Consider the following 26,647-nt stretch of genomic DNA (forward strand, 5'->3'; position numbering starts at 1 on the left):
TCCGGCGCCAACGTGGAACCTGCACAACACAACCAAAGTACTTTGCCCCAACGAAACAGTGAGGTTGTCAATCTCACCGGCTTGCTGTAACAAAGGATTAGATATATAGTGTGGATGATGATTGTTTGCAGAAAACAGTAGAACAAGTATTGCAGTAGATTGTATTCGATGTAAAAGAATGGACCGGGGTCCACAGTTCACTAGTGGTGTCTCTCCCATAAGAATAAGCATGTTGGGTGAACTAATTACAGTTGGGCAATTGACAAATAGAGAGGGCATGACAATGCACATACATGATATGATGAGTATGAAGGAGATATGCCCAAGAGGCAATAATAAAAGTGGTTATTATATATCTTTATGTTTATGATAAATGTTTATATATCATGCTATAATTGTATTAACCGAAACATTAGTACATGTGTGATATGTAGACAACAAAGAGTCCCTAGTATGCCTCTTAACTAGCTTGTTGATTAATGGATGATTAGTTTCATAATCATGAACATTGGATGTTATTAATAACAAGGTTATATCATTATATGAATGATGTAATGGACACACCCAATTAAGCATAGCATAAGATCGCGTCATTGAGTTATTTGCTATAAGCTTTCGATACATAGTTACCTAGTCCTTATGACCATGAGATCATATAAATCATTTATACCGGAAAGGTACTTTGATTACATCAAACACCACTGCGTAAATGGGTGGTTATAAAGGTGGGATTAAGTATCCGGAAAGTATGAGTTGAGGCATATGGATCAACAGTGGGATTTGTCCATCCCGATGACGGATAGATATACTCTGGGCCCTCTCGGTGGAATGTCGTCTAATGTCTTGCAAGCATATGAATAAGTTCATAAGAGACCACATACCACGGTACGAGTAAAGAGTACTTGTCAGGAGACGAGGTTGAACAAGGTATAGAGTGATACCGATGATCAAACCTCGGACAAGTAAAATATCGCGTGACAAAGGGAATTGGTATCGTATGTGAATGGTTCATTCGATCACTGAAGTCATCGTTGAATGTGTGGGAGCCATTATGGATCTCCAGATCCCGCTATTGGTTATTGGTCGGAGTGAGTACTCAACCATGTCCGCATAGTTCGCGAACCGTAGGGTGACACACTTAAGGTTTGATGTTGAAATGGTAGAACTTGAATATGGAATGGATTTCGAATATTTTTTCGGAGTCCCGGATGAGATCCCGGTCATCACGAGGAGTTCCGGAATGGTCCGAAGAATAAGATTCATATATAGGAAGTCATATTCCAAGTTTGGAAATGATCCGGTGCATTTATGGCAGGTTCTAGAAGGTTCTAGAAAAGTCCGGAAGAAATCACCAAGGAAAGTAGAGTCCCGAAGGGACTCCACCTTACATGACCAGCCAACCCTAAAGGGGAGGAGTCCAAGGTGGACTCCCCAAGGGTGGCCGGCCAACCCCCCTCATGGAAGGGGGGAATCCCACCCCAAGTGGGATTCCCACCTTGGGTAGGTTTCCCTACACATGGAAGGTTTTTGGTTCGGGTCTTATTCGAAGACTTGTAGTCCAACACTTGGGGCTTCCCCCTATATAATGAGGGGCATAGGAGAGGGGGCTGACCACCACAAGCCCAGCTTGGCCGCACCCATAGGTGGCCGGCCACCCCCTCTCCCAAACCCTAGCCGCCCCCTCTCTCCTCCTCTTCTCCCGCACGCTTAGCGAAGCTCCACCGGAGATCTCCACCGCCACAGCCACCATGCCGTCGTGCTGCCGGATTCAAGGAGGAGCTACTACTTCCGCTGCCCGCTGGAACGGGGAGAAGGACGTCGTCTTCATCAACACCGAACGTGTGACCGAGTACGGAGGTGCTGCCCGATTGTGGCACCGTGATCAAGATCTTCTACGCGCTTTTGCAAGCGGCAAGTGATCGTCTACCGCAGCAATAAGAGCCTACTCTTATAGGCTTTTTAAATCTTCAAGGGTTAGTCTTGATCATCCCCTCGTTGCTCCCGTCTTCTAGATTGTATCTTGGCTTGGATTGCGTTCTCGCTGTAGGAAATTTTTTGTTTTCTATGCAACGAATCCCTACAGTGGTATCAGAGCCAGGTCTATGCATAGATGGTTGCACGAGTAGAACACAATGGTTTTGTGGGCGTTGATGCTCTTGTTGTCTTTAGTTTGAGTACTTTGCATCTTTGTGGCATAGTGGGATGAAGCGGCCCGGACTAACTTTACATGACCACGTTCATGAGACTTGTTCCTCGTTCGACATGCAACTTGTATTGCATAAGAGGCTTTGCGGGTGTCTGTCTCTCCTACTATAGTGAAGATTCAATTTACTCTTCTATTGACAACATTAGTATCACCGTTGTGGTTCATGTTCGTAGGTAGATTAGATCTTACTCGAAAACCCTAAACCACGTAAAATATGCAAACCAAATTAGAGACGTCTAACTTGTTTTTGCAGGGTTTGGTGATGTGATATGGCCATAATGTAATAATGAATATGTATGAGATGATCATTATTGTATTGTTGCAACCGGCAGGAGCCTTATGGTTGTCTTTAAATTTCATGTTGAGTAGTATTTCAAAGTAGTTGTAATAGTTGCTACATGAGGTGAACAACCATGAAGACGGCGCCATGAACCTTGACGCTACGACGATGATGGAGATCATGCCCGTTGATGATGGAGATCATGTCCGTGCTTTGGAGATGAAGATCAAAGGCGCAAAGACAAAAGGGCCATATCATATCACATATGAACTGCATGTGATGTTAATCCTTTATGCATCTTATTTTGCTTAGAACGCGACGGTAGCATTATAAGATGATCCCTCACTTTAATATCAAGATAATAAAGTGTTCTCCCCTCGTATGCACCGTTGATATAGTTTGACATTTTGAAGCATCTCGTGATGATCGGATGTGATAAACTCAACATACAACGGGTGTAAGCCATGTTGCACACGCGGAATACTTGGGTTTGCTTGACGAGCCTAGCATGTACAGACATGGCCTCGGGACAACGGAAACTGAAAGGTTGAACACGAGTCATATGGATGATATGATCAACATGTTGATGTTCACCACTGAAGCTACATCATCTCACGTGATGATCGGTTTTGGTGTAGTGGATTTGGATCGTGTACCACTTAACAACTATGAGGGATGTTGTATTAAGTGGGAGTTCATTAGTAATTAGATTAAAACATGAACTAATTATCATAAACATAGTCTGAGTAGTATTTTGAATTAATTTGTAGAATTGGCATCCGTTTTCTACTATGCGTTAGTCTTGTAATTGAGATAGAAATACTGTTAAATCTGACAAATAACTTTACGGACTGGTGCCGTATTGTTAATGAATCAAGAAATGATTAAGTTCTACTGCAAACTTTTAGTAAACCTCACATTGTTGATTCAAAGAGCTATGGTTTCAATTAGTACCTAAAGTTATCTTGTCTCCGTGAAACTTGAAGTTCAAATCTATTTGAAAAGTAAGGAGCTGAAATTTAGTTTTCAGAAATAATCAAGGTATGAGATATATGTGATATCTAAGACCTTATTGCAAGATGATAGAATATAATTTGGTGAGACTACATAAACTCATAAGTTTTATGGGAATGTATGAAGGTTGAAGACGCAAGGCGTCCCAATCCTCCAACCATTGGGGCACTAACGATATTCGCATATCCATGAAGTAATCATCCTTAGTATGCACTGTTGGTAAGACTCGTCGTTTCGAAGCATCACGTGATGATCGGGTGTGATAGATTCTACGTGTGCATACAACGGATGCAAGTTAGATTTGCACATGCAAATACTAAGGTTAAAACTTTACGAGCCTAGCATGTACAGACATGGTCTCGAAAAGTCGTCATGATATGATGGATAAAATTATGAGTGAAATTGTTCATCATATTACAAAGTAACTAATAGTGAAATCTGAAACACTTGTCATATGATGATCAACTTCAAACTAAGAACCTCAAGGTTATTGGTATTTGACCAACAAACCTAGAAGTTATTGATGTTGAATTGTTTTTATGAATAATGAGGAAAGCTAAAAGAGAAACTGCAAAAGATATTTTGGCAAAAAGAAATAAAAGACTAGAAAGTCTAGCTCAGGTGTATATAAATGATATACATGTTATGGTTGTATTCCTAGTTAAAGTCACACAATGAAATTCTTGGGTATTAGTACCATATTGGTTGGTATGAAGTGTCATACAAAACAACGCAATACAAGAACACAATGGCCTAAGTGACTGACAAGGAATATGATAGGAATGCACGTCTGGAACAAAATAAAGTGTTATTGTGTTCGTCGTTGGCATTCTATCTAGCCCTTAGAATTTATAATAAAGAACTTAATAATTGGTATTTTGCTCTGGTCAAATGAAAACAATGAGTTGTTCAAATTATGACATTACTCCATGTACGATGGATAAGTTATTATAAATCTTAATGGTGAAACACACATACATAAAACTGACGCTAAAATGCCATAAGGCAAATGATTTGAATTCCACTTATTTGTGGAACCGCCATTTAGGTCATGTTAGAAAGGAACGCATGAAGGAACTCCATGCAAATGGATTTTTGGAGTCATTTGATTTTTGAATCATTTGGCGCTTGCAAATCTTTTCTAAAGAGAATGATTAAAATACCGTTCATAGGCCAAAAGTTGAACGGGCAACTAACTTAGTGGAAAAATACATGATGATGTATGTGGTTCACTGGGCATAGTTGTGTGCGGGAGATTCTTCTACTTCATGAAAACTTTCAACAATGAATTGAGTATATATATGTGGATATATTTTGAAACATTTGAATAGATTCAAATAAATTTCAGCATGAAGTGGAAATCATCGTAATAGAAAAAGTCAAATATCTATGATTGGATCATGGTGGAAATATTTGAATTACGAGTTTTAGCGAACATCTAAGAGAGTTATGAAATTGTTCTACAACTCACATTTCTTGGAGTATCATAATGATGATATAGTATCCGAGAGATGTATCCAAACCTTGTTGGATTAATGATGAAATAAAATATTATGACGCCATTATATTTTTGTGGATTATGCTTTAGTGACTACCGCTTTTACACTGAATAGAGCATCATCATGATCCGATGAAATGACACCATACAAGTTATGGCATGGGTATAAACCCTAATAGTCCTTTCTTTAAATTTTGGTCTAAGAGTTTACAACCAAAATCGGATGAATGTCTTTGTTGGTTATCCCAGAGATTTGATTGGGAATTCTTCCCACGAGACAAAGACAAAAGTGTTTGTCAATGTTTCTTATTTCCAAGAAATTGTTTCTAGCGAAGTATTTGAGTGGGAGGACAATAGAACTTGATAAGGTTTATGAACCTGAGCATAATGATCAGAGTAGCGCAGCATCGGAAATTGGTTCCGGAAGCGGCCATAACGATCATGGCTCCCATGACTACAAAGTGTTTTAGCCATGAAGATCGAAGTACATATTGAACCTTGTAGGTATGGTTTACTTTGTGATCAAATAAATGATTTGTGAACAAAGGATTGATTTTGAACAATGATAAACCAACTACAAACAAAGAAGTTATGATGGGCCCTGACTCCGTTAAAATGGCTATATACCATGAAATCCAAGATAGATAAATACTTTTTGAAAGTAAATGGATCTATAAAATTGATGGACTTGGATGGAATATCCTTAAAGAAGCTCAACTTGTCGAAAAATTGTTTACGACAAAGTTCAAAGAGTTGACTACGATAAGATTAGATCTTCCGTAGCAATGCTTATAGTCTATGTGGATTATTCTAGTAATCACTACATATTTCTTTTATGAGATATGCTAGTAGGATGGCAAAATACATTACTTATCAGAAGTATGTATTAAAAGGTGTATACAAGATACAACCAAGAGTTTTGCTGGTCCGTGGAATACTAGATAGGTATACAAACTTCAATTTGATGAAGTAAGTATAGCGGAGTTTGAATCTTCACTGAATGAAATAGTCAAAGAGTTTTTGATTTCATCAGAGACGATGAAGAGGCTTGCATTTGCAAGAAATTAAGTGGGAGCGCTGAGACATATTTATAATACTTATGTAGAAGACATATAGTTGGTTATAAATAATGTAATTACATACTTGATTAAAAGGTTTCATTGAAAAATTAACTTCAATGAAAGTGATATGGACTGAAACAAATTTTGTGTCAAGATCTATGAAGATAGATTGAAACACATAATATGTTCAAGTCAAAGTACATAGAATGGATATTGAAATAGTTCAATATAAAAATATTAAGAAAATATTCTTGTCATGTTAAGTTTTAACAAGACTTGAGTGTATCTGACACTCAATGAGTAAAAACACATGAGTGATTATAGATCACGAATAATATGTACACAATCAGATGTCATGTGCTATAAAGTGTTATGAGCATATACCAGAATGATTCATATGATGATCATTGGACGACAGTAAGAATATTCTTGAGTACTTTAGAAGAACTAAGGATATATATATAGTTTTGTATGGGAAATGACAAACAAATCGCTGTAAGATGTTGCACCGATATTTGTTTTGTCACATATGAAAATAAATTTCAATCTCAAATTAGACTAAGTGTTGTTTAAAAAGTAGCACGATGAGCTAGAAGTTGTCTATGCTAGATTTAGAAGAGTTCTAAATATTATGACGGTTTCTACAAAAGAAGGCAGAACATGTCATTGTTTTGACAATGACAAAGGATGTTAAAGTCAAGAGGTTCTTTGAGAACTTGGTGTAGTTCCGACAGAGTCAGAACTTTGAAGCTATATTGTGTGTGACAATATTAGTAACATATTTCAGACCGCGGAATTAAGGTTCCACCAGAAGACCAAACATATTTAATGCCGACTCATTTGGAAATGAGTGATGCGTTGAGACGCAAATGAATTACAAAATACATACGTTTCTGAGCATGTCAGATCCGTTGACTAAAACCTCTCCCGTGAGCAAAACATGATAAAACACCAGAAGGCCAAGGTGTTATATCTTTACAAATGTAAACTAGATTATTGACTCTAGTGCAAGTGGGAGACTGAAGGAGATATGCCCAAGAGGCAATAATAAAAGTGGTTATTATATATCTTTATGTTTATGATAAATGTTTATATATCATGCTATAATTGTATTAACCGAAACATTAGTACATGTGTGATATGTAGACAACAAAGAGTCCCTAGTATGCCTCTTAACTAGCTTGTTGATTAATGGATGATTAGTTTCATAATCATGAACATTGGATGTTATTAATAACAAGGTTATATCATTATATGAATGATGTAATGGACACACCCAATTAAGCATAGCATAAGATCACGTCATTGAGTTATTTGCTATAAGCTTTCGATACATAGTTACCTAGTCCTTATGACCATGAGATCATATAAATCATTTATACCGGAAAGGTACTTTGATTACATCAAACACCACTGCGTAAATGGGTGGTTATAAAGGTGGGATTAAGTATCCGGAAAGTATGAGTTGAGGCATATGGATCAACAGTGGGATTTGTCCATCCCGATGACGGATAGATATACTCTGGGCCCTCTCGGTGGAATGTCGTCTAATGTCTTGCAAGCATATGAATAAGTTCATAAGAGACCACATACCACGGTACGAGTAAAGAGTACTTGTCAGGAGACGAGGTTGAACAAGGTATAGAGTGATACCGATGATCAAACCTCGGACAAGTAAAATATCGCGTGACAAAGGGAATTGGTATCGTATGTGAATGGTTCATTCGATCACTGAAGTCATCGTTGAATGTGTGGGAGCCATTATGGATCTCCAGATCCCGCTATTGGTTATTGGTCGGAGTGAGTACTCAACCATGTCCGCATAGTTCGCGAACCGTAGGGTGACACACTTAAGGTTTGATGTTGAAATGGTAGAACTTGAATATGGAATGGAGTTCGAATATTTGTTCAGAGTCCCGGATGAGATCCCGGACATCACGAGGAGTTCCGGAATGGTCCGGAGAATAAGATTCATATATAGGAAGTCATATTCCAAGTTTGGAAATGATCCGGTGCATTTATGGCAGGTTCTAGAAGGTTCTAGAAAAGTCCGGAAGAAATCACCATGGAAAGTAGAGTCCCGAAGGGACTCCACCTTACATGACCAGCCAACCCTAAAGGGGAGGAGTCCAAGGTGGACTCCCCAAGGGTGGCCGGCCAACCCCCCTCATGGAAGGGGGGAATCCCACCCCAAGTGGGATTCCCACCTTGGGTAGGTTTCCCTACACATGGAAGGTTTTTGGTTCGGGTCTTATTCGAAGACTTGTAGTCCAACACTTGGGGCTTCCACCTATATAATGAGGGGCATAGGAGAGGGGGCTGACCACCACAAGCCCATAGCTTGGCCGCACCCATAGGTGGCCGGCCACCCCCTCTCCCAAACCCTAGCCGCCCCCTCTCTCCTCCTCTTCTCCCGCACGCTTAGCGAAGCTCCACCGGAAATCTCCACCGCCACAGCCACCACGCCGTCGTGCTGCCGGATTCAAGGAGGAGCTACTACCTCCGCTGCCTGCTGGAACGGGGAGAAGGACGTCGTCTTCATCAACACCGAACGTGTGACCGAGTACGGAGGTGCTGCCCGATTGTGGCACCGTGATCAAGATCTTCTACGCGCTTTTGCAGGCGGCAAGTGATCGTCTACCGCAGCAATAAGAGCCTACTCTTATAGGCTTTGGAAATCTTCAAGGGTTAGTCTTGATCATCCCCTCGTTGCTCCCGTCTTCTAGATTGCATCTTGGCTTGGATTGCGTTCTCGCGGTAGGAAAATTTTTGTTTTCTATGCAACGAATCCCTACAGAGTATAGTGAGATTTAATTGGGCATTACGACAAAGTACATAGACCTCTATCCAGCATGCATCTATGCCTAAAAAGTCCACCTTCAGGTTATCATCCGAACCCCTTCCAGTATTAAGTTGCAAACAACAGACAATTGCATTAAGTATGGTGCGTAATGTAATCAATAACTACATCCTCAGACATAGCATCGATGTTTTATCCCTAGTGGCAATAGCACATCCACAACCTTAGAACTTTCTGTCACTGTCCCAGATTTAATGGAGGCACGAACCCACTATCGAGCATAAATACTCCCTATTGGAGTTACTAGCAAAAACTTGGCCAGAGCCCCTACAAATAACGGAGAGCATGCAAGATCATAAACAACACATATATATAAATTGATAATCAACATAACATAGTATTCTCTATCCATCGGATCCCAACAAACACAACATATAGCATTACAAATAGATGATCTTGATCATGTTAGGCAGCTCACAAGATCCGACAATGAAGCACAATTAGGAGAAGACGACCATCTAGCTACTGCTATGGACCCATAGTCCAGGGGTGAACTACTCACTCATCACTCCGGAGGCGACCATGGCGGTGAAGAGTCCTCCGGGAGATGATTCCTCTCTCTGGCAGGGTGCCGGAGGTGATCTCCTGAATCCCCCGAGATGGGATTGGCGGCGGCGGCGTCTCTGGAAGGTTTTCCGTATCGTGGCTCTCGGTACTGGGGGTTTCGCGACGAAGGCTATAAGTAGGCGGAGGAGATAGGTCAGGGGGCCTGACAGGGGGCCCACACACGGCCGACGCGGCCAGGGCTTGGGCCGCGCCGCCCTAGTGTCTGGCCACCTCGTGGCCCCACTTCGTGACTCCTTCGGTCTTCTGGAAGCTTCGTGTGAAAATAGGCCCCTGGGCGTTGATTTCGTCCAATTCCGAGAATATTTCCTTACTAGGATTTCTGAAACCAAAAACAGCAGAAAATAGCAACTGGCTCTTCGGCATCTCGTTAATAGGTTAGTGCCAGAAAATGCATAAATATGACATAAAGTATGCATAAAACATGTAGATATCATCAATAATGTGGCATGGAACATAAGAAATTATCGATACGTCGGAGACGTATCAGCATCCCCAAGCTTAGTTCCTGCTCGTCCCGAGCAGGTAAACGATAACAAAGATAATTTCTGGAGTGACATGCCATCATAACCTTGATCATACTATTGTAAGCATATGTAATGAATGCAGCGATCAAAACAATGGTAAATGACATGAGTAAACAAATGAATCATATAGCAAAGACTTTTCATGAATAGTACTTTCAAGACAAACATCAATAAGTCTTGCATAAGAGTTAACTCATAAAGCAATAATTCAAAGTAGAGGTATTGAAGCAACACAAAGGAAGATTAAGTTTCAGCGTTTGCTTTCAACTTGTAACATGTATATCTCATGGATAGTGTCAATGTAAAGTAATATAACAAGAGCAATATGCAAGTATGTAGGAATCAATGCACAGTTCACACAAGTGTTTTCTTCTTGAGGTGGAGAGAGATAGGTGAACTGACTCAACATAAAAGTAAAAGAAAGGCCCTTCGCAGAGGGAAGCATTGATTGCTATATTTGTGCTAGAGCTTTGGTTTTGAAAACATGAAACAATTTTGTCAACGGTAGTAATAAAGCATATGTGTTATGTAAATTATATCCTACAAGTTGCAAGCCTCATGCATAGTATACTAATAGTGCCCGCACCTTGTCCTAATTAGCTCGGATTACCGGGATTATCATCGCAATACATATGTTTTAACCAAGTGTCACAAAGGGGTACCTCTATGCCGCCTGTACAAAGGTCTAAGGAGAAAGCTCGCATTGGATTTCTCGCTATTGATTATCCTCAACTTAGACATCCATACCGGGACAACATAGACAACAGATAATGGACTCCTCTTTAATGCTTAAGCATTCAACAATTATTAATTTTCTCATATGAGATTGAGGATATTTGTCCAAAACTGAAACTTCCACCATGGATCATGGCTTTAGTTAGCGGCCCAATGTTCTTCTCTAACATTATGCATGCTCTAACCATTCTAGTGGTAAATCTCCCTTACTTCAGACAAGACGGACATGCATAGCAACTCACATGATATTCAGCAAAGAGTAGTTGATGGCGTCCCCGGGAACATGGTTATCGCACAACAAGCAACTTAATAAGAGATAAAGTGCATAAGTACATATTCAATACCACAATAGTTTTTAGGCTATTTGTCCCATGAGCTATATATTGCAAAGGTAGAGAATGGAAATTTTAAAGGTAGCACTCAAGCAATTTACTTTGGAATGGCGGAGAAATACCATGTAGTAGGTAGGTATGGTGGACACAAATGGCATAGTGGTCTGATCAAGGATTTTGGATGCATGAGAAGTATTCCCTCTCGATACAAGGCTTAGGCTAGCAAGGTTATTTGAAACAAACACAAGGATGAACCGGTGCAGCAAAACTCACATAAAAGACATATTGTAAACATTATAAGACTCTACACCGTCTTCCTTGTTGTTCAAACTCTTTACTAGAAATTATCTAGACCTTAGAGAGACCAATTATGCAAACCAAATTTTAGCAAGCTCTATGTATTTCTTCATTAATAGGTGCAAAGTATATGATGCAAGAGCTTAAACATGAGCACAACAATTGCCAAGTATCACATTATCCAAGACATTTTACCAATTACTACATGTAGCATTTTCTGTTTCCAACCATATAACAATTTAACGAACAAGATTCAACCTTCACCATGAATATTATGAGTAAAGCCTAAGGACATATTTGTCCATATGCAACAGCGGAGCGTGTCTCTCTCCCACACAATGAATGCTAGGATCCATTTTATTCAAACAAAACAAAAACAAAAACAAACCGACGCTCCAAGCAAAGTACATAAGATGTGATGGAATAAAAATATAGTTTCACTAGAGGAACCTGATAATGTTGTCGATGAAGAAGGGGATGCCTTGGGCATCCCCAAGCTTAGACGCTTGAGTCTTCTTGAATTATGCAGGGGTGAACCACCGGGGCTGCCCCAAGCTTAGAGCTTTCACTCTCCTTGATCATATTGTATCATCCTCCTCTCTTGATCCTTGAAAACTTCCTCCACACCAAACTCAAAACAACTCATTAGAGGGTTAGTGCACAATTAAAATTTACATGTTCAGAGGTGACATAATCATTCTTAACACTTCTGGACATTGCACAAAGCTACTGAAAGTTAATGGAATCGAAAAATCCATCAAGCATAGCAAAACAGGCAATGCGAAATGAAAGGCAGAATCTGTCAAAACAGAACAGTTCGTAAAGACGAATTTCTAAGAGGCAACAGACTTGCTCAAACGAAAATGCTCAAATTGAATGAAAGTTGCGTACATATCTGGGGATCACTCACATAAATTGGCATAATTTTCTGAGTCACCTACAGAGAATTAGGCCCAGATTCGTGACAGCAAAGAAATCTGTTTCTGCGCAGTAATCCAAATCTAGTATGAACCTTGCTATCAACGTCTTTACTTGGCACAACAATGCACAAAACTAAGATAAGGAGAGGTTGCTACAGTAGTAACAACTTCCAAGACTCAAATATAAAATAAAGGTACTGTAGTAAAAACATGGGTTGTCTCCCATAAGCGCTTTTCTTTAACGCCTTTCAGCTAGGCGCAGAAAGTGTGTATCAAGTGTTATCAAGAGATGATGCATTAACATTACCTTGGGCTTTACACTTACCCTTATTGTTCTTTTTCTTACTCTTTGATTTAGGGAATACATGTCTACCCCCTGGTGTAGAGGTGAATTTTAGGGTGCCTTCTCCCACATCTATGACTGCTCCCAATAGTTTCAGCAGGGATCTTCCGAGTGTGATTTGTCCTGTTCCTACACATTCAATAACAAGATAATCAATGGATATTGTTCTTCCAAAAATGGTTGTATGCACACCCGCGGCTATTCCCTTAGGAATTATAACAGAGTTATCAATAAGAGTTATTCCTTCTCCCCCTTCAACGAGTCCCCAAAGTGTCGAAGATTCATAAATACTCTTAGGCATAAGGCAAAATTCAGACATAATATCACAATTGGCATGAAAAGTTTGATCACCGAATACAACTTTAATAGTGGGATCCCATAATGAAGGTTCAGAGTTCACTAAAACTTGATCAAGACGGTTACGAACATAGCTATAATTTTCGTGCAAGCGAGATGCACTTGTCTCAAGAGTGTTTAATCTATTATAAATGCTAATAAGGGCTGAATCAAAGTTATTAGCTGAATCATGTGATGCAACCAACTTCTTTATGGCATTAAAAGCTTGATCCCCATTGCAATGAAGGAAATCTCCTCCCACTATAGCATCCAAGGCATATCTATAGCGAATCATAAGACCAAAATTAAAGTTACTAAGAAGCAAACTTAGAGTCATTTGAGGTTCAGCTTTACGATAAGAATCAAAAATTCTGGACCAAGCATCTTTAAAACTCTCCTCATCCCTTGTTTAAAAGTGAAGACTAATTCCTCAGGTGAAGAAGTAACAGGTGCAGAGCTAGACATGGTAACAAAAGTAAAATGCAAGTAACTAATTTTTTTGTGTTTTTTATAGGGTGCAAAACAGTAAATAAAGTATTGCTAGCAACTAATTTTTTTGTATTTTGATATAATGCAGCAAACAAGAAAGTAAATAAAATAAAGCAAGACAAAAACAAAGTAAAGAGATTGGAGGTGGAGACTCCCCTTGCAGCGTGTCTTGATCTCCCCGGCAACGGCGCCAGAAAATCTGTTTGCTGGCGTGTAGTTGACGTGGGAGTTAGAAGTCTTCTTTTCTTCAGTTCCCCGGCAACGGCGCCAGAAAATCTGCTTCATACGCGTACAGCATGCGTTCGTTGGGAACCCCAAGAGGAAGGTGTGATGCGTACAGCGGCAAGTTTTCCCTCAGTAAGAAACCAAGGTTTATCGAACCAGTAGGAGCCAAGAAGCACGTTGAAGGTTGATGGCGGCGAGATGTAGTGCGGCGCAACACCAGGGATTCCGGCGCCAACGTGGAACCTGCACAACACAACCAAAGTACTTTGCCCCAACGAAACAGTGAGGTTGTCAATCTCACCGGCTTGCTGTAACAAAGGATTAGATATATAGTGTGGATGATGATTGTTTGCAGAAAACAGTAGAACAAGTATTGCAGTAGATTGTATTCGATGTAAAAGAATGGACCAGGGTCCACAGTTCACTAGTGGTGTCTCTCCCATAAGAATAAGCATGTTGGGTGAACAAATTACAGTTGGGCAATTGACAAATAGAGAGGGCATGACAATGCACATACATGATATGATGAGTATAGTGAGATTTAATTGGGCATTACGACAAAGTACATAGACCGCTATCCAGCATGCATCTATGCCTAAAAAGTCCACCTTCAGGTTATCATCCGAACCCCTTCCAGTATTAAGTTGCAAACAACAGACAATTGCATTAAGTATGGTGCGTAATGTAATCAATAACTACATCCTCGGACATAGCATCGATGTTTTATCCCTAGTGGCAACAGCACATCCACAACCTTAGAACTTTCTGTCACTGTCCCAGATTTAATGGAGGCATGAACCCACTATCGAGCATAAATACTCCCTCTTGGAGTTACTAGCAAAAACCTGGCCAGAGCCCCTACAAATAACAGAGAGCATGCAAGATCATAAACAACACATAGACATAAATTGATAATCAACATAACATAGTATTGTCTATCCATGGGATCCCAACAAACACAACATATAGCATTACAAATAGATGATCTTGATCATGTTAGGCAGCTCACAAGATCCGACAATGAAGCACAATTAGGAGAAGATGACCATCTAGCTACTGCTATGGACCCATAGTCCAGGGGTGAACTACTCACTCATCACTCCGGAGGCGACCATGGCGGTGAAGAGTCCTCCGGGAGATGATTCCTCTCTCTGGCAGGGTGCCGGAGGCGATCTCCTGAATCCCCCGAGATGGGATTGGCGGCGGCGGCATCTCTGGAAGGTTTTCCGTATCGTGGCTCTCGGTACTGGGGGTTTCGCGGTGAAGGCTATAAGTAGGCGGAGGAGATAGGTCAGGGGGCCTGACAGGGGGCCCACACACTAGGCCGGCGCGGCCAGGGCTTGGGCCGCGCCGCCCTAGTGTCTGGCCACCTCGTGGCCCCACTTCGTGACTCCTTCGGTCTTCTGGAAGCTTCGTGTGAAAATAGGCCCCTGGGCGTTGATTTCGTCCAATTCCGAGAATATTTCCTTACTAGGATTTCTGAAACCAAAAACAGCAGAAAACAGCAACTGGCTCTTCGGCATCTCGTTAATAGGTTAGTGCCGGAAAATGCATAAATATGACATAAAGTATGCATAAAACATGTAGATATCATCAATAATGTGGCATGGAACATAAGAAATTATCGATACGTCGGAGACGTATCACGAAGCTACTTAAACAACAGGTGAACTTGTTTCTAAAAGGTACTTTGATTGATGAGAACTTTATACTGCCTAAGTCCTATTACTTATGTATCATCAGGTATCAAGAGGAGACGAGCATCGCACGAGGAGGAGAGGAGCAGCTGGACATGAAGACGGACGTCAAGATGGACGTGAAGCTGGACATGGAGCTGGACATGAAGATATCTCATGGACGCGCGAGGGAGGAGCGGGAGGCATGCGCGAGAGGAGAAGAAGACGTCCAGGCCGGTCCAGCACCCGGTTAGACCGGCCTCCAGACCGGCCAGTCCGGTCCCTGGCCCGGTTGACCGGGCGCCAACCGGACGCGTTGCCTCGTACCGGGTCAAAACCGGAAAACCTCGCAACTTTCAGTTGCCGCCCGGTTGACAGGACGCCAGACCGGCCGATCCGGTCCCTGGCCCGGTTGACCGGATTCCAGACCGGATTCGTCCGAGTCTGTCTCGACCAGATCTATTCTGGGTCGGTTATTTTTGTATCTTTTCGACCAGAACTCGTCCCGGACGCCTATATATGTGCCCAGGACGCCCCCTGATGTCTACGCACACTCCTTTTCCTGTAGACAGTGTTGGGCCTCCAAGAGCAGAGGTTTGTAGAACAGCAGCAAGTTTTCCCTTAAGTGGATCACCCAAGGTTTATCGAACTCAGGGAGGAAGAGGTCAAAGATATCCCTCTCATGCAACCCTGCAACCACAAAGCAAGAAGTCTCTTGTGTCCCCAACACACCTAATACACTTGTCAGATATATAGGTGCACTAGTTCGGCGAAGAGATAGTAAAATACAGGTGGTATGAATGTATATGAGCAGTAGTAACGGCACCAGAAAATAGCTTGATGCTACAACTGGCGTGTGGTTGATGGTGGTAATATTGCAGGCAGTACAGATTCAGTAGAACAGTAAACAAGCAGGGATAGCAGTATTTGGAGACAAGGCCTAGGGATCATACTTTCACTAGTGGACACTCTCAACATTGATCACATAACAGAATAGATAAATGCTATACTCTACACTCTCTTGTTGGATGATGAACACCACTAATTGTGTAGGATTACACGAACCCTCAATGCCGGAGTTAACAAGCTCCACAACATTCGATATACATATTTAAATAACCTTAGAGTGCATGATAGATCATTGCAATTACACCAAGTACTAACATAGCATGCACACTGTCACCATCACACTATGAAGGAGGCATAGATCACATCAATACTATCATAGCAATAATTAACTTCATAATCTACAAGAGATTACAATCATAACCTACGCCAAGTACTACACGATGCACACACTGTCACCATTACACCGTGGAGGAGGAATAGACTACTTTAATAACATCACTAGAGTAGCACATAGAATAGTAGTGATACAAAACTCATATGAATCTCAATCATGTAAGGCAGCTCATGAGATCATTGTATTGAAGTACATAGGAGAGAGATTAACCACATAGCTACCGGTACAGCCCTTAGCCTCGATTAGAACTACTCCCTCCTCATGGGAGACAACAGCGTTGATGAAGATGGCGGTGGAGATGGCAGCGGTGTCGATGGAGAAGCCTTCCGGGGGCACTTCCCCGTCCCGGCGGCGTGCCGGAATAGAGACTCCTGTCCCCCAGATCTTGGCTTCGCGATGGCGGTGGCTCTGGAAGGTTTCTCATACCGTGGCTTTTCCGTATCGAAGATTTAGGTCAGGGACCTTTAAATAGGTGAAGAGGCGGAGTCGGAAGGTCGACGAGGCGGTGACACACTAGGGGGGCGCGGCCCACCCCCTGGCCGCGCCAGCCTATCATCTGGGGCCCACAGGGCCCTCCTCTGGTGGCTCTTGGGTGTTCTGGAAGCTTCGTGGGATTTTAAGATTCTTGGCGTTGATTTCGTCCAATTCCGAGAATATTTCCTTACTAGGATTTCTGAAACCAAAAACAGCAGAAAACAGGAACTGGCACTTCGGCATCTCGTCAATAGGTTAGTTCCGGAAAACGCATAAAATCATCATAAAGTGTGAACAAAACATGTAGGTATTGTCATAAAACAAGCATGGAACATAAGAAATTATCGATACGTCGGAGACGTATCAGCATCCCCAAGCTTAGTTCCTACTCGTCCCGAGTAGGTAAACGATAACAAAGATAATTTCTGAAGTGACATGCTACCGACATAATCTTAATCATACTATTTGTAACATCCCTGTTTTGCTAAACCCTAATTAGTATTTGTTTGTGCATTCATGAGCATCATGTAAAATGCATTAGGAAAAATTTGCATTCTAAAAGTGAAGAGGAAAACCTAAATTCCAAAGTTCTACCTCTATTTGAAATGTTTCAAACCTTCAAAATCTTGTTATGTAATATTTTTAAAAATGATCAATGATGCCACATAATGTTGGTACAAGATTTTGGAAGTTTTTGCTTTTCAAAATTTAGCCCAAAACAATAAATACAAATGGTTTAGCCCTGTTTTTAATTGTTTCAAGAAAACAGAATAGGGCAGGGTGCTAAGGGCAAAATGCCCTTGTCATCTTCCTCCTGCTAGGCAGACACCTGCGTGTCCTGCGCAGGGAGGCCGACGCCGGCCACCTCCTGCTCGCCGCCTAGACGAGGAGGATGTCCTGGAGTCCCTCTCCCTCGGCCCTCTCTCTCCCCTATCCTTTCCCTCCCAATTTTCCTCTCTCTCCCGAGTTCCCTAGCCTACCCGAAACCCTAGCTCCGGCCGTCGTTGGTCGCCGCCGTTCCAGCCACACCCGCGGCCAACCGACACCGCCATTGGCTCCGCCTCGCCTCCCTGAGATTCCCCATCAAAGGAATCGGACGGGGTGGGCTCGAATCGCCCCCGACGACTCCATCTTCTCCGTGGCCGGCGAGGACGCCGACGGCCGCCACGACGCCTGCAGGCCTCCCCCGGCCTCGCTCAGCCTACCATGACGCTCCTGGTGAGCTGCTGGTGCTCCTGCACTCCGTCGCCCTCCCCCTCTCCCCCTGTGCTGGCCCAGCACCGTGCGCCCGCTTCCGGCCGCCACACTGCTCGCCGCCACGGTCGCTCCGGCGACCCAAACGGGGTGGCGCCGCCACTAACAGGTTGCCCGCGACCTCCTCGTTCGAACGCGCCCCTCCGCAGCGTCCCTCGTGCCTCCAATCGTCGGGGCCGTGCTCGTCTGAGCCGCAGATGGCACCGGCTGACGTCATCATGACGTCATGCCCACGTCATATTGCTTTTTCCCTATTTTCAGAAATGATTTAAAATGAGTTAAATGTTGTAAATTCATAACTATTTCATTTTAAATCAGAAAAATGTGTATAATATGTCAAAATGTTCAGAAAAATGAAACCTATCTACTTATGCTATCATCATGCATAGTTAAGCAACTTCAATTAACAATTTTGTTAGAATAACGAAATACCACTTTATGGAAGTCATCGAAATGCAATGTTTTATGCATTCGAAATTCCATTTAATTTGACAATGATGCAATAGGGTTAGTTTCAATAACTTTCACATGCCATATCATCATCCTTGTATGCGCATTGCATCGATGCCATGTATTGAATGTTATTTCTCTATTTCTAGTATTCGCTTCTTCGCGACCGATAAAGCACGAGTCTGAGACGACGAAGATCAACAACAGTGATGATCAATTCCTATCCTCCGACGAACAAGTCAAGTACAAGTTTATCGAAGATCCACTTTGGTTTGTCAGGGACAAAGGCAAGCCCTAGCCTGGTTCATATATGATTTTGAACTGCTTTTATTCTGGTTCCTACATATTGCATACGATTCAACTGTCTTTTATCGATAGGTAGAGTTATCCTATCTATTGCATGTTCCACCCTTGTAGCCTCAAATACCTGATCCACTGCTCCTAGCATAACTAGGTTGGGCATGTGTGCGTCGCTAGAGCCTTTATCTCTTTATGCTTAGCCATGCTTAGTTTGTTACGATACTACTCCGGTCTTCGGACTGGAGCCATACAATGAAATGAATCTAGCATGACAGGTTGACGTGGTAAGTGTAGAGATGTTGATAAACATGATTAAAGGCTCAGACGAGAGGCCACATTGGGATGTGGTGGGTTGTTTCGTTTCTGCCGACCCTAGGAACCGAGTTCTCGCCTCTTGAACCAAGATCGAGCGTACAACCACACGAGGCCCTATTATGGTACCCTCTCGACTCACTAACTTGCCTAGTAGATTCCATGAGTCACATAGTTTGCGCGTTACCTGGTCATATACATTGCATTTTGCTTGGGGGTTAAAGGTACATAACAGGCAGGTAAGCGTGGTCGTGGTGGCTGGGGGTTGCGGCCTCTGGGGAAACCCACCTCGGCTCACATCGTTAAGGACCGACTTCGGGACTTGACCCGTTACGGCGGAACAATCCTTAGCGCGTGACTCATGGTCTCGGCGACAGCAAGGTAAAGGTCGTGGTCAGCCACCCTCTGCCGGCTTTCCAAGGAAGAGAGCTTATGATCTGGCATTAAGAGTCGGCTGGTACGTGTGGGTAAAGTTGTGCACCCCTGCAGGGTTAAATCTTTTCGAAAAGCCGTGTCCACGGTTACGGACGACTTGGGAATGGATTCTGTGATCATAGACAACTTGAACCTGATCGTAAAACTTGGCAAACAATGTGTGTTTACGGATACCTTCTTCGGGTGTTGAGGGGGTAATCCGAGGATAGTGGTTCGAGATGATGAAGTTTGGTGGATACAATATGATGATCAGTAGAGCTAGAGATGTCGCTCTCTTATCCCCTTTCAAAGGTTCTGAGTAGTCGAGCTTCTCCTCTCTCTCGTCTTACAAAGGAAAACTAGCTTTACGCAAAAGAAGCTCCACAGAAAGCCTGCATACCCGCTTTGCTAAAAGGTTGTACTAAGTCTTGCTGAGTCCCTGTACTTAGCTTTGCATGCTTTTGTTTCAGACGAAGTTGCTCCAATAGATGGTGGTTTCTAGTAGACATCTGTCGTCGTGGTGAACGAGCAGATGCCATAGGATGGCTTAGATTGGGGCCGAATGGACGCAAGAGGATTCGGGGGAGGGTTTGCGATCAGGTGGGAAGAGATTCCGGATGGTTTCCTCAAGAACTTGGCCAAGGCCAGAGGTTGAAGAAGAAAGACACAAGGAAGAACTCCCTCTAGATCACCATGTTCCTAGATTCATACAAGTTACAGGCTTTGCCTTCCTACATACACGCGTACCCACTTGCCTGTGAAGATGGGCTGCCCCCTCTCCTTATATAGGGGAGAGGGTGGCTTACACTGCAAGAAACCCTAACGGCATCTTTGACTGGACAAACTACTTTACAGAGCTACTGTACAAAGCTACTTTAACCATAGATGACACCGGGGCCTTCTTTTATCAGGGCTGCTGATGTCCTCCGGCTTCTTTGGACGTCACCTCTCTCTTTGGCGCCAGGGCTCTGAATAAAGTTACTTTGCTTGGCTCATCCTTGTCTTCTTGCTCTGAAGAGAATCTTTGACCAGACCTGCCGACAGGCTCTCCTTTCCGGTATCTTCTATACCGGGTTCCGGCATACCCCTTTGGGGATACCGGTTTAGCCTTGCTCTCCCGGATTCCTACTAGGCTTCCGGCAAGAACATTAAACCGGTATCTTGATGGCTCAAACCATCCGGTTTGGCATGCCTTTGGCATACCGGGGGTTATCCCCCCAACATTAGTCCCCGAAGCTGGTATAGTCTGGAGGATTCTATCCTACGGACCATGCCAGGTTTTCATCTTTTTAAGATACCGGTTTAGTCACTCATCTTTTGAGCTTGGTTCCGGCACCTTTACCCTTGTTCCTTTTCTTCTCTTCGCAAGGCTTGTTCCGCACCTCTTTTCTACGGCACCTTGTGTCCTTACTCCCTCCTCGGCGAAGTCGAGAATATATCGGGTCCCGCGCCTGCAGTGACATGCGCATCAGTAATCGACGCGCCGGTGTCCGCCGTCACATCGTTTCGACTCCGCGCACGCATTAAATGCACCGCAGCGGATCCCACTAGCCGCTACGGATCCTTTGGGTATCTCCGTGTGGCCTCCTGTTTTTGCGTGTATCTCCTTGACACGTGGCGGCCCATGATGCGAACCGCCGTGGGCCGCGAGGCGAACCGCCGCGGCCCAGCGGTTCCACGCTCACTTTCTCTCTCTTATATAAACGCAACTGCCCGTTCCTCTTCATCTTCTTCGCATTCTTCTCCTTCGCGCACAGAGCTCCACGCCTTTGCGCCTCCGCCGCTCTCCGTCCGCCGTCGCCCGTTCGAGCTTCGGTGCCCGGCGAACTCACGCCGTGCCGCCGCCGGACTTCGCTGTGCGGAGATCTTCGGCAGCAACTTCTTCGCGTCTGCCGCATTTGTGCTTCTTCGCGAGCTTCTCCGCCTCGCCGTCGACGGTGCTCGCCGGCGGCTGTAGACCCGCTTCTTCGCCAGCAAACTCTCTCCCCAGCGACCGCGCCGCTCAAGGTTGGTATTAATTTCTCTTTACTCGCCGTTCGCTTGCTTTCCAGATCTTGAGCCTTTGGTGTTCTCATTTGCTCCTTTTTCTTTGGTTTTCCTCTTACTCGTAGATCTTCACGCGGGGTTCGAGTCTGGGATTTCTGTTTCTCCACCTACCCTCGCGATGTCCGACGAGGAATCCTCCTCCGCATCTTCTTCTTCCCTTTCTCTTAAGCGCCGTAGACCTTCTCCCGGTGAATCTACGGCCTCAGATCCAATGGAAACCGATTCCGGCAGCCAGCAGGAATCCGGTAACCCCCAAGAGTCCGGCGGCAACCTAGAATCCGGTAGCTTTAGCCAAGCTTCCGGTAGCCAAGAGGCCAGCAGCTCTGGCCAAGCCTCTAGCAGCTCCAGCCAATCTTCCGGCGAGGAGCCTTCCCCACCCACTCGCGGAGCCTGGATGGGCTCCAACGTTACTGAGTTCGAGATTGATTGGCTGTACCGGTCTCGAAGGATTCCGGAAGGAGTTTCCTGTCGGATTCCGGATGACGAGATCGAACCGGATCCGGAAGACGACGAGTTTGTTGTTTTTCTTGCTCACTTTGAGCGTGGCTTCGGCCTTCCCGTCTCTACTTTTTTCCGGGAGTTCCTAGATTTCTACGAACTCCAACCTCACCACCTTCCTGGCAACGCCATTTTCTATCTCTCTTGTTATGCCACCTTCATGGAGGCTTACATCGGCATTCGTCCCACTTGTGAGACGTTTGCCCGCTTCTTCAACTTGCGGATCAACTCCGTCCAGGGCAAGGAGATTCCTAAGCCCAAGCCGCCCGTGCAGTGCGGCTCCTGCATCGTCGGCTCCCGCCAAGGGAGCACTTTTCTTAAGTTTACCGGCCTCGAGTCTTGCCGCACCTGGCAAGGAACTTTCTTCTACGTGAAGAACACCGGCCGCGCCGATCGCATCAACCTTCCTCCATACCAAGAGGGGCCCCCCAGCAGAGCCAACTGGAGCTACAACCCGAGGACAGAACATGCCGAAACCAATCGGGTGGTGCGCTTCTTGGCCTCTTTGAAGAAGGAGACCAACATCTGTTCCGACGATGTCATCCGGACTTTCATATCGCGCCGGGTGCTTCCTCTTAAGCGCCGCGCACATAGGATGAGCGAGATGTATGGCCCAGGCGATCCTACCAAGATCACCGGCCGTGCTCTCAGCAAGAAAGATGTTGTTCTCAAGGCTAAGCAGATTTGTCAAACTGCTATGCCTTTTACTTGGGAATGGGGCCTCCTTCCCCTCAGTTCCTCTAACCGTCCGACCCAAGAAGTAAGAGATTACGCACTTGGGGTTGTCTTTGCCGGTAAGTTTCTGCTTTTGCTAACCTTCTTTTTTACCTTGTTTCAGGCCAGGGACCGCTTCCCCTCTATCCAGGCAGAGCCGCGAGGACCTCTCGAAGCGTGCCTTTGACTCCTTCGACCGGATCCCTACATCTATTGGAAGGACCTGAAGATGGGGAAGACCCCGGCTGCACGCCTTGGCCGGGACCCGCCGGAGCCCACCGGAAACCCCGAGGAGCTGGTTGTGCTCGAGGTATTTTCTTTTCCGGCTTCTTATACTTTGCCATTATCGCTTTCTTGCGAATCGCTTCTTAGCCATATCCAACTCACAGATCCACGAGCGCGTGCCGCCCCTGCGCGCCGATGCCGGTCCTGAGTTTGTGGACAAACTCATGGCCCAGGGCCAGAAGAACAAGCAGCCGGCATCTACTGCCGGCTCCAGCCATGCTCCTCCCTCCAAGCGCTTCCGGACGGAGCCCTTGGGGGAGAAAGAAGTGGGCGTGCGCCGCTACGGGCGCAAAGCGATGCCAACCGCTTCCGGGTAATTTCCTTTTCCGGCTTGCCTCCTTTTTTGCTAAGTTCCTTTTCCGGTTGCTTTTTCTCAACCACTTGTCTTTTCTCTTTTTCTCAGCCCCGCTCTCAAACTTGGCCCGAGGCCATCGGGCTCTGAGGGATCCGCAAGGACCTCAACCCCTCCTCCTCGTTCAAGCCCGGCACCATCTGGTGCCGGCAACACCTCTGCCTCCCTTTCGGGGGGCACAACTAATTCGGGGCGTGCGGCCCCTTCACTGTCAGATCACCGCACGGAGGAGGATCTTTCCTTCCTCCCGGAACACCAAGACACCGGCGCCAGCAACACCGGCGCCGGAGAAGAAGAAGCTGCCGGGCGGGCGGAGCCTTTTGCTCCTCCCGTCCTCGAAAAGACAACCTCCGCGCCGGAATCTTCCGCGCCGGAAGGCTCCAAGACGGGTGACGCTCCTAGCGCTCCCCCTTCTCCACGCACCATCCTCATGCCTCCGCCTGAGGCTCCTCGCGCCCAGCCCTCCAAGGCCGCTCCTGGCGCGCCGCCGGCTAAGACTTCCGGGGCCTCTTCTACCGCGCCGCCGCCCAAGCCCTCCAAGCTCATCAAGGGGAAGGCGACGGCCTCCAGCGCCCCTTCGGGCGGCCAGCAGCCCTTGGTGCTGCACGTCTCCAAGGCTGCCAAAAGCGCCAGCATGAAGGCCACCGGCCTCCTCGGCCGCATTACGGAGTTCCAGCGCCAAGGCCGGGACCTGGGGCACCTCCTGCCGTATGCCCAAAAGTGGAACGCCGCGGACATCACTCCGGCGACCCGCGGCATGGGCAAGGATCGGCTGCCGGCACCTGATCCTGTCGGGGATCGGTGTTCTGAGGAGCACTTCATGCGGCTCCGGGCTGCCGTAAAAGAGCTTGACAGCGCGTGGTACGATTCCACGAACAATTTGACGGTATGTTCTATTAACTTTCAACCTTTGCCGGTTTCTTCGTTTCCGGTTCTGCTTTATCTTTTCCTTAGTTTCATGCCGGTTTCTCTCTTGTCTATCTTCCCAGTCCCCGAGTTTTGTGGTGAGAGCGCAGCTCTTAGCGCAAAACTTAACTTAAGATTTTAGCGTGAAACCGGCACTGCCAGTCCCCGAGTTTCGGGTTGAACCTCTTCTTCTTAACACATAATTTACCTTAGAAACGCGCAAAACTGGCGCTGCCAGTCCCCGAGTTTCGGGTTAAGAACTTTGTTCTTAGCGCAAAACTTAACTTAGAAACTCAAAACCGGCACTGCCAGTCCCCGAGTTTCGGGTTAAGAACTTTGTTCTTAGCGCAAAATTTTACCTTATTTCTTCTTTTTCTTGAACAGGTCACCGCTGACACTCGGAAGGCCCTCTTCGAGGAGCTTTTATGGGAGCACCGGGAGCTCGCTGAGGCACATGACAAGTGCCAAGGTAAGTTTTTCGTTTCACCGGCATCTTTGCTACCGGAAACCTCTTTTCCTTGTGATATTTACAATTTCTGTTCAACAGTGATCCCGGAAGCTTCCATCGATGCTCTCAAGGAGCAGCTCGCCACGGCCCAACGTACTATTTTTTCCTTTCTCCTTTGAACTTGGTTTCTTTTCAGTTTTACTAGTGTAGCCTTGCTAACACTCATTTTTCCGATTCTGGGGGAGAAGGATGAGCTCAGCCGGCAGCACCAGGAGGAGCTAAACGCCCTCAAGACCAGCTACCAGGAGCTCAAGTCTCAGTTGATTCAGCTGGGGCTTGACCACGCCAAGGCCCTCAAGGCCGCTGAAGTGACTGCAGCGGCCAAGTTGGACGAGGCTCTGGAGAATGCCTGCAATGCCACTGTGGTGTTGCGGGCAGAGCTGGAGGAGATGACCAAGGCCCGGAAGGGTGCCGAGGAGAAGGCCGCGCGGCTGGAGGAGGGGCACAAGGAGTGCGATCAGCTGATCCTGCAGACCGACACACTTGCCCTCCGTAAGTTGTTTTCTTTTACATTTTGACTACTGCATACGAGCCTTTTTTCCTTCGACCCCATTTTTGTTTCCGCTATCTTTCCGTCCGGTCTCTCTTCTTCCGGATTCTTTTCTCTCCGGTCTCTTTTTCTTCCGGTCTCTTTTTCTTCCGGTCTCTTTTTCTTCCGGTCTCTTTTTCTTCCGGTCTCTTTTTCTTCCGGACTCTTTTCCTTAAGCTTTTTCTTTCTTTGCACAGGCCTCTTTCCGGACTCGCAGAGGTATGCCGTCAAGAAGGTCGACGCGCAGCGCAAGGACAAAGGCCAAGCGGATCTTACCGTGCCATGGACGCCCAAGGACCATCTGGTCGCGCTTAACGCGCGGGTGTCCCATATGCGCTGCATAGACCGCAATCTTTCGGACATCCCTGATGTAGCTACCCAGCTATACAGGACTTTATGGCCTGGCGAGGAGGTGCCGGACACCTTCTCCCTCATCAGCGACCGTCTGAAAGGTGCCGGCAAGAGGATCCGCGAGTGGCAGTGCTCTGCTGCCCGCGCTGGAGCGGACTCCGCCCTCCGCGTCGCCTGCTCCTGGTACCCGGAGCTCAACCTGGACGCACTTACCGGTGTGCGCGAAGGTGCAGAAACGGATCTGGACCCGATCCTCTCCGCCAAGCGGCAGGATCGCGCGTACCGCATCGCGGAGTATGCCGACATGCGCACCTTCATCCCTCCCCCTCCTGGCGTCACGGACTATCTCGACGAGGAGGAGGATGAAGCCGAAGAAGAGCTTCTGGATGACGCTGATGCCGGTGCTGCTCCTCCGGAAACCCCTGCCGCATGATGATTCCCTTTGAAGTGTTTGCTCATTATATCTGTTGGTCCTGTTGCTTTAAGACAATATCTGTTAAATTCTGCCCCGGAATGCCGGGGCTTATGATGTAAAACTTAAGTTTGCCTGTGGTTGTGCTACAACATTTCCTGCCGGTAAGTTATACCGGTAGCTAAGTATTTATGAGTTTGCCTTAGCATATTTTGCTTTTGGTTCCGCTTTTATCC

At 45.4% G+C, this 26,647-nt stretch overlaps 1 protein-coding gene across 1 annotated transcript in view; it reads left to right on the forward strand.

Annotated features, from left to right (window-relative positions):
- The window catches only part of LOC127299835 (uncharacterized), a 68,420-nt gene extending 41,988 nt beyond the window's left edge, over window positions 1-26,432 (forward strand). The window contains exons 2-3 of the mRNA XM_071823326.1: window positions 25,256-25,611; window positions 25,846-26,432. Coding sequence (XP_071679427.1) covers window positions 25,256-25,611; window positions 25,846-26,432 — 943 coding nt within the window. The remainder of the gene's footprint in view (window positions 1-25,255; window positions 25,612-25,845) is intronic.
- Window positions 26,433-26,647: the final 215 nt, after the last annotated feature.

Source organism: Lolium perenne, chromosome 1 (genome assembly GCF_019359855.2).
Source record: "Lolium perenne isolate Kyuss_39 chromosome 1, Kyuss_2.0, whole genome shotgun sequence".
Lineage (NCBI taxonomy): Eukaryota > Viridiplantae > Streptophyta > Magnoliopsida > Poales > Poaceae > Lolium > Lolium perenne.